At 35.7% G+C, this 8,928-nt stretch overlaps 1 protein-coding gene across 3 annotated transcripts; it reads left to right on the forward strand.

The window, feature by feature from the left end:
* Positions 1-2,534: 2,534 nt before the first annotated feature.
* LOC111389123 (phosphatidylinositol 4-phosphate 5-kinase 1-like) lies at positions 2,535-7,716 on the forward strand. 3 transcript variants are annotated; one of them, XR_002701682.1, is made up of 10 exons: positions 2,535-4,192; positions 4,307-4,471; positions 4,655-4,820; positions 4,970-5,080; positions 5,171-5,364; positions 5,452-5,582; positions 5,672-5,765; positions 6,460-7,127; positions 7,299-7,376; positions 7,481-7,716. XR_002701682.1 is itself a non-coding variant. In XM_023013991.1 (8 exons), the coding sequence occupies exons 1-8, from the start codon at positions 2,958-2,960 to the stop codon at positions 6,758-6,760; spliced, it is 2,397 nt and encodes a 798-aa protein (XP_022869759.1). In that variant the 5' UTR covers positions 2,535-2,957; the 3' UTR covers positions 6,761-7,216. The 3 variants fall into 3 exon arrangements, 1 of the variants encoding a protein (XP_022869759.1); XR_002701681.1 differs by having other exon boundaries at positions 7,299-7,716; XM_023013991.1 differs by lacking the exons at positions 7,299-7,376; positions 7,481-7,716 and having other exon boundaries at positions 6,460-7,216.
* The last annotated feature ends 1,212 nt before the right edge of the window (positions 7,717-8,928 follow it).

Below are 8,928 nucleotides of genomic sequence, written 5' to 3' on the forward strand. Positions count from 1 at the left end.
ATTGTTTCGCGCGGTTTAATTAGCTAACAATTAAAGAGGATCAGACGATTGTGTAAGGGACGAAACCTCTTGAGACAAAGTCCCAAAAAGGGGTGTTCTTTTTATTGGCGATGAACCTTACAATTGGAAACGGAAAACAACGTGCCTCCAAGGGGCGCAAGCACACGAGTTACAGAAAAGGAAATGTTTAAATCTAAAAGCTAAAGGAATGAAAATTACATATTCTCTGTTCGAGAGTTTTGGATTCGGTCCTTTCTTCTAAGTTCTTTCTCTCTTTTATACTTCATAGGCGATCCCTTTATGATTAACTGCTCTAAAAAACTGCTTGATCGCCCTATAACTACCCACTTTCTTTGTAGTGGCCAATTTGTCATGCAACTGTCCTTTTAACTGCTGCCATTATCTTGCATCGTTCAACCGCTTTGGATTGAACCCCTCGAGTCGTGGAAGGTGATAAAGTTACTTTAGCAACTGCCTCAATAACTGCATCATAATGCGTTATGTTTGTTGATACCTTGGGCGACTTGAACATTTGGGCGAGACTTTGGACGACCGTATGCCACTCTATTCGTTCAGACTCTGAGCGACTTGCAAACTTGGACGATGGCGTTACCGCACTATTGGGCACCTTATTTGGGCATTCACCTTGATTCGTTCAATTGGATTTCGTTCTTTGGGCTATCTGATTTGGGGATCCTCCCATTGGGTTTTATTCTCTGGGCTGTTCGATTTGGGCTGAATTTTTATGTGTCAACAAAATCAGATCACTATATTGTTTGGTTCGTTTAGTTTACGTAGTGAACGACTTAAAAATAAAATAAAATAAAATAATTCCCCAAACGAGCTTAAAAAATGTTAGGTTCATAAATAATTTTATTTATTTGCCATCCAATTTAAGCCTAAATAAATTGATTTATTTGGAATCCAATTTTAAACCTTTGCCTTCTCATCGTCGGATATCAATTTAACAAATGGATAATGAACACTTAGTTCGTATTAATTATGTTTTGTTCCACTAATTATTAAAATATATTTGTCAAGAAAAAATTACACGGCAAGATATTGAAAGTCGGACAGTGATATTGGTCGACTATTTAATTGAGAAATGACATCATGAGATAATATTAGCGAAGATTGTGAAGCGATTATTGTCAATTAGGTCACAAAATGTGGACTATGTATGAGTTGCAAACTTACGGCTTTCTGCCTTTACAAACCATTTAGACAGACATTATTCAAGCAAAGCATTGATTAGAGATGAAAATGACATCACAGCTTCAAGTTTTGAGTTGCCATAATCCAAAGGATGGTGATCCGGTTAAGGTTCCATAATATATATATATTTTAACAAATTTATTGAATAAATGTGAATTATACAGATAAATCTATATTTCTATCCAATATCATACCATTTACCTCAATAAATAATGCATTGATTAGAAACATTACTCAAACAACACAAAATTCGATGCCAACTAATTGATACTGAATTTACTAAATTTAAATATGTATGCCAATTTATCATTAGCTATATATTTTACAAATTCAATATGTCATTATTTTGCATGTATATGTGTTCATTAAGCTACTTATACTATATGACATTCTACTTCACCAGTCACTCTTATACTCGGATACTCCTTAATTGATAGCTCCAGTATCGAATTTCTATGGCAGGTATCGAAATAGGAAATGAGACATGAATATATGGTGACTTTGAATCTTTGGCTGCCATTCATTATAAGAGGTAAGTAAAAAAAATGCGATCTTTGTTGTCTATTTGAACAAAAACTAATATCTTAATTGGATCGATCAAGTGCTTCCTTTTGTGGCAACCTTCATTTTTCGCCTCAATTAATCACTTACTTTCTGTCTCGCTGACCTACGACTGAGTAGAGGGGTCTGGAAGAATTTTTGGAGAATAAGAAGTCATTGAACGTGCTTACAAGAGAAAAAGCAAAGGCCACTTTTCAATTTTCAAATTAGGTTTCTATCTAGATTACATGCCATTAAGTTAACAACGCTACTCAAACTTTTCAAATTCAATACCAGCTCATCGAGTTGAACATAATTAAAATTGAAAACTAAATTATGAAACTATACAAAAAAAAAAAAAAAAAAAAAAAAAAAAACCCAAAAAAAAAAAAAAAAAAAAAAAAAGCCTAATCATAGCCCCCAAAAAAAGAAAAAACGAATACGTCGATTAGAAGAGAAACACGTGACAACAATTTATCGACTTTCTAGTTAGGTCATATTTAAGCTCCCGGGGTATAGTCCAATGGTGCAAATGATATGAATGAGATTATTCTATACCTTACTGGCAGCTGCAGTGTACAGACAGCTCTTACTCCCTGATCTGTTGAGACACATCCTCGATTTACCTTCCTCACAAAAATTTAAGAGCGGAACGGTGGAGCCTTCAAAATTGGGGTTCAACTTTTTAGTTAGGTCATATTTAAATTACGTGCCAAATATGTCATACACAATAATGAATGGATAGATCATCAACTTTCCCAAGGTGAGCTAAAACCTATGTAAAATCCAATATCGGCTCCTAACTCACATTTTTCTCATCCCCCAAAATAACTCACAGTTCATTTACTGTTCATTTATTTGTTCGTTCGTTCACATCTTCTCCTCCCTCTCTCTCTTCATTTGCTTTTTCAGTTTCCTTTTTACTGCCCTTTCTCTCTCTCTCTCTCTCTAAAAATCTTCAGTTTGTTAGGATTCCTACCTATTTACCCCCTTGTAATCCACTAGAAACATCTCATTTTGGGTTTTCTTAAATTCTTTGTCCAGCCATAAATTATAGCTACAGAAAGCGAGATGTATAGAAGACAGGAGAATGTTGCGGGAAATGGAATTTCCGGCCTTTTTTTCAGACTTTCCGGCCATAGTTTGACAAACCCATAATTTATATTTTCGTTTTCAGAGGTATATGATCCTCATTAAGAAAAATGACCGAGACGTTGTTATGCATAAAGCCCAACTCGCTTGAAGAAAATGACAAGAAAAAGTCGGAGCAAACAAAGCATGAAGAAAGGAAATTAGAGAGAGAAACGGGTATCTCCAGTACCACTACCACCACTACACCAAAATCAATTATCATTATTCCAGGAATCAAATCCCAAGCCTCCAGCCGAAAGGTCACTCCTTCTACCATCAGAACAACGTCCGGAAGCACTATATCTCCAACTTGTAGAGTTGCGAAAAGCATAATTGAAAAGCGCATCCAGAACGGGGATCTGTATATCGGAACTTTGGTCAACAATACGCCACACGGATCCGGGAAGTACTTGTGGAAGGACGGATGTATGTATGAGGGGGACTGGAAAAGGGGTAAGGCTTCCGGAAAGGGTAAGTTATCCTGGCCATCAGGGGCAACCTTTGAAGGTGAATTCAAGTCGGGCCGAATGGAGGGATCGGGCACTTATATAGGATCAGATGGAGAAATATATAAAGGGTCATGGTCTGCGGATCGAAAACATGGGTATGGATTGAAACATTACAGCAATGGGGATTACTACGAGGGACAGTGGAAGAAGGACTTGCAAGATGGGCAAGGGAGGTATGTGTGGAAGAATGGGAACGAGTATAAAGGGGAGTGGAAGAGTGGAATGCTTAACGGGAGGGGTGTTTTGGTTTGGAATAATGGGAATACGTTTGATGGGAATTGGGAAAGTGGGATTCCAAAGGGCCATGGAGTTTTCACATGGCCTGATGGGAGTTGCTACATTGGCAGCTGGTCTAAAGACTCTAGTAAAAACAGCAATGGTAATCAAGTCTTGAATGGTACTTTTTATCCTGAACACAACAAACACGGGAATGAGGGGTTTAAAAAGTACGTTAATCAATTATCTCCATTGACGGTCGTTGGGAACGAGTCTGTGAATATAATAGAGGGTGCGGGGAAGAAGAGGTCATCGGTGGACATAGGAATGATGGACAAGAGTTTTCAGAGGATATGCATTTGGGAGTCAGATGGGGAGGATGGGGACATTACATGTGATATTATTGACAATGTGGAGGCTTCGATGTTGTATAGAGATGGGTTTCGATTGGATTGTGATGGGATTTGGAAGTTTCGGAGGAATCGGTGTTGTTTTAGTGGGGAAGTGAAGAAGCCAGGGCAAACGATATCGAAAGGGCATAAAAATTATGATCTGATGCTCAATCTCCAATTGGGTATTAGGTGAGATAATTAATGTTTATTAGAATGGTTTTTAAGATAATCTTTTGCAAATATATAGGCACTATGTTTTGTTCTAGTTTGATTCTATTATAGTTGATGATTATTTTGCCTTAGGTATTCAATAGGAAAGTATGCTTCCGTGTTACGGGATCTTAAACCATGCGATTTTAATCCTAAGGAGAAGTTTTGGACTAGGTTTCCTCCAGAAGGATCAAGGATGACTCCGCCCCACCAGTCTGTGGAGTTCCGGTGGAAGGATTATTGTCCTGGGGTCTTTAGGTATTGGTACTTTCTCTTTTTCTTTGGTAATTGAATGTATGTTCTAATTTCAATATCCGAGTATATAGATGCAACTTGGTGAAAATGACCTAATTAATGAGGATTATAGCACAATTTGGATTTTAATATTGATTCCTTATTGGATTGGAATTCTAAATGGTGATTTAATAACTGGGTTGTCAGGCATTTGAGGGAACTATTTCAAGTAGATCCCGCAGATTATATGCTGGCAATTTGTGAAAATGATTCTCTCAGAGAGTTGTCTTCTCCTGGAAAGAGTGGAAGCTTCTTTTACTTAACACAGGATGATCGATTTATGATTAAGACAGTAAAGAAATCCGAAGGCAAGGTTAGTTGCCTGCCTTGTTGACTTGTTAAATTTACAAAAGCAAAATTGTGATTGTCTGATTGAGGATCATGATGACGTTAAGTTGGACTATATTGTGAACCGTCGTCAATTATGTTTGCAAATTGAAATATGGTAATCTGTTTCTCCAGGTGCTTATTAAGATGCTTCCGAGTTACTATCAGCATGTCTATCGCTATAAAAATTCCCTTGTCACCAAGTTTTATGGTGTTCATTGTGTCAAACCAGTGGGTGGGGTCAAGGTATGTTGGCGGTGTTGAAATATTCAATTCTACATTTGTGGTACAACTGCATGCCATTTAAATAATTTCTTGTTACCTGATTGAAATTAGACAAGGTTCATTGTGATGGGAAATTTGTTTTGCTCGGAGTATCGAATACATAGAAGGTTTGATTTGAAAGGGTCATCCCATGGGCGCACAACTTATAAGCCTGAGGGAGAGATTGATGAAACTACGACTCTTAAGGACCTTGACCTTAACTTCGTGTTTCGCATCCAAAGAAATTGGTACCAAGAATTAATCAAGTTAGTATGATGCTGCCTCCTTGTACTCTATGCTTATTCTGTTTTAACATTGTGGCATCTTGTCAATTTGATAAAATTCTTTTACAGGCAAATTGATAGAGATTGTGAATTTCTAGAGGCAGAGAAAATCATGGATTACAGTCTTTTGGTTGGCCTTCATTTTCGTGATGATAGTACTCGGGACAAGATGGGTTTATCCCCATTTCTATTGCGTACAGGTAATTTATCATGTAATTAAAACCAATTTCCTATATGTGATAGATTAGTTTGTGTAGGAAGAATATTAAGCGATCCAATTACTGCTCAGGAAAAAGAGATTCATTTCAAAATGAGAAGTTCATGCGTGGCTGTCGTTTCCTTGAAGCAGAACTACAGGACATGGATCGAATTCTAGCTGGAAGGTATGCAATTATGATAATTCATTTGTTCTATTTCTTTGGGCTATCTTGTAATGATTTTTGTTGGAAGTTATGATCATAAACTAGAGACGGTGGTCATAAATCTTTATGATCTGATACCTCTTTCATCAGTGAAACCCAATTAGTTTCTTCTAATAAACAAATGAAAAACTGCATGATTGTTAGATCCTTTGTTTCTGATTTAATGGGCCTAAAATCAATTATTGTTCTTCCATTGAATCAACATGGTAGTTGAAGCAATTGGAAGAGCCTTCGTCTACTAGAACATTGTTGAGTTGCTTAAATACATTACAGTTGTTTCTGGTACAATATTGGAGAATTTGTTGCCTTTCAGGATTCTGCAAGCTTCAGTTTTATCGTTGTTATTTTTTGTTGTTTTAATCAAACACTCGAAAAGTTCTATTGTATCAGATTTAAATTTGTAGTGCTGAAAGGTAGTAATTGCATGTTATTCAATTAGGTACCAGGGGTTGAATCTGTTTCCACCTTTGTTTGGGTTTAAACAAATGAGACTGAATATTGCACTCCAAAGTTTGGTGTCTTTCCGTCAGATAACACTCGGAAGTAGATTAACTTTACAAGTGGCATTAATCACTTTGATTATAGGTCTTATTTGTCTACCATTTTTTGGATGATATTTCACTCTTGAGTTTGGATCTTTACGATTCTTTATCAGGAAACCACTGATCAGATTGGGGGCTAACATGCCTGCACAAGCAGAGCGAGTGGCTCGAAGGAGTGACTTTGATCGGTATGGAGTTAACAATGTGACCCCTTCCCCCAGGGGTGAAATCTATGAAGTAGTCCTCTACTTTGGGATCATTGACATTTTGCAGGATTATGATATCAGCAAGAAAATCGAGCATGCCTACAAATCCTTGCAGACTGACCCAACCTCTATATCAGCAGTCGATCCAAAGCTATATTCCAAGAGGTTTCGAGATTTTGTAGGTAGAATCTTCGTAGCAGAAAGGTGAATAAAATTTTGAAGATTCTATTTGAAATCTTGAACGCCAGACTATTAGAGCACACACACCCTGAACTGGATGCCATTAGGAACAACACATTTTTGGACTCGAAATTGCTAGTTTTCACTGATTGGGATTTTTTCAATGATGGGGTTATTTTATGCTGTTAGAAGATGGCTGAATTTTGCGGATCAGTGTGGGAGGAAAATTATTGTTTTCCGGGTTCTTTCTTTTGGTAGTAATTTTTTGTGGTTACCAAGGAATGCCAAGATTTGAAAGATAGGTATAGGGAAAAGAGCAAGTTTTCCCTGAAAGATAGGTATGGGAGTTGGCTTTGAATAATGAAATGTACAGCTTACAGAAAAATGTTGCACAGGTAATGAAAATATGAAATTCTTTGTTGGATTTTTCAAACATTTTGAATATTTACGAAGCACTAAAGAATGGTGAATCTTATTCATTTTACTGTCAGTCTCATTGTACCAATCATACCTTTGGCCTTCTCTCCCTCTCTATATATTAGCCATTTACTTTTCTTTGGTTGCAGTAAAAGAGAGAGTGGGTGGGGTTGAGTACATCACATGAAAAGGAGAGAAAGTGAAATAAAGATGTGCTGGTGTTTCTTGTAAGACCCACTTTGTTTACTTACTCTCTCTTCCTTCTAACTCATCAGTTTACAATTATAATTTCAAATTGACTTAAAATAGACTTTAATTTTCTTCTTTGAAGAAAGATGCCATGAGTCTTCAAAGAATGTAGGTAATCTGTTTGTACAGGGGCCGTTGATTGGGAAATTTACAGGAAGTGGCAGTTTTGAACCAACTGCTAATGAAAATTTCTGAAGTATTATTTTGTACAAAACTTTGTCAAACTGCCTCGCGTACATTGCAGAACTCGAGAATGTACATATTTGATCTAATGCTCATAGTGGGCATGAGTTATAATATCCGTCATTAACGTGATAACATCCGATGTTGCAATGTGCATATGGTGTTGCCATGCTCACGGTGAGCATAAAATCATTGCTGCAAGAATGTATACCATGAGTCAATGGAAAACATAGACTCAAATCCCACGTGGCAAAGACTCAGTAGTGTAAATATCATATAAAGTTTGAGGGTAAAATAGTCATTTGGGAGACACATTGGGATTCGTTTTATAGGGTTTATTCGGTAGGGGGTCAAAGTCCACTTTTTGACCTTTGGCCCTTTTTATGGGATCTTCTTGTATCTCAAGCATTGTCTGCAGATCTCATTCTGCCATGACTAAGTGAAAGAATATTGTTAAGAGTCCAACCATTTCAATATTCAAAGTAATCCAAAAAAAAAAAAAAAAAAAAAAAAAAAAAAAGTAATCCAACTTTATATTCAAAGTGTTTAAAATTATAATGAGGCCTTTGTTTTGTCATCATTATTTTTAAAATACATTTTTTTTTCAATCGCACATTTTTCGATAAACTAATAGTAGACGCAAATTCAAAATATTTTCTTATTTTTTAATCACAAATTTTCTATCAAATCACTATTTTAAAATATATTTTTGACACAAAATTGAGCTCACACAAACTTGATAATTTACATGGATATCTGATGGAAAGAAACTATAGTTGGGTGAGAATCTAGTCGAAAATCACAAGAAAATAGGATGTGTTACCCAAATATTTCTTTTTTAGAGCGACAACGAATTGGGAGTTATTCCGTTGGACTGTCAGTGTATCATAGACTTATACGCTGAATTTTCAATTATTTTTACTGTACTGGAAGAAAAATGGAAAATTTCATATCTTTGGAGTTTCCCTTTCTTCCTCACCTACGGTTGAGGTTTCCTCCTCTGATCTTCTAGAATGATCTGAGAAATTAAGTAGGGTTCATTTTAAAATTAAGAAATAAGATTTAAAACTTCAAAAATCATATTAATTAAATTTCATTTATGAAATAATTAATTGAAAGTATATTTTATGAATTAAATATATTAGAGTCAAAAATCTATACAAAGTGATCACAAATTATCGAATTAGATAGTCACACATTATTTATCAATCACGAATAAAATTTTTCATAGATTACAAATTATTTAATGGTTATAAATAAAAAATTTTATAGGTGTCAATTTTTTCTTCGGTCACATATAAAAAAAAATTATAAGTCACGATTTATTTATCAATCGCAAATCATAAA

Source organism: Olea europaea, unplaced genomic scaffold, assembly GCF_002742605.1.
Source record: "Olea europaea var. sylvestris unplaced genomic scaffold, O_europaea_v1 scaffold563, whole genome shotgun sequence".
In the NCBI taxonomy this organism is placed as follows: domain Eukaryota; kingdom Viridiplantae; phylum Streptophyta; class Magnoliopsida; order Lamiales; family Oleaceae; genus Olea; species Olea europaea.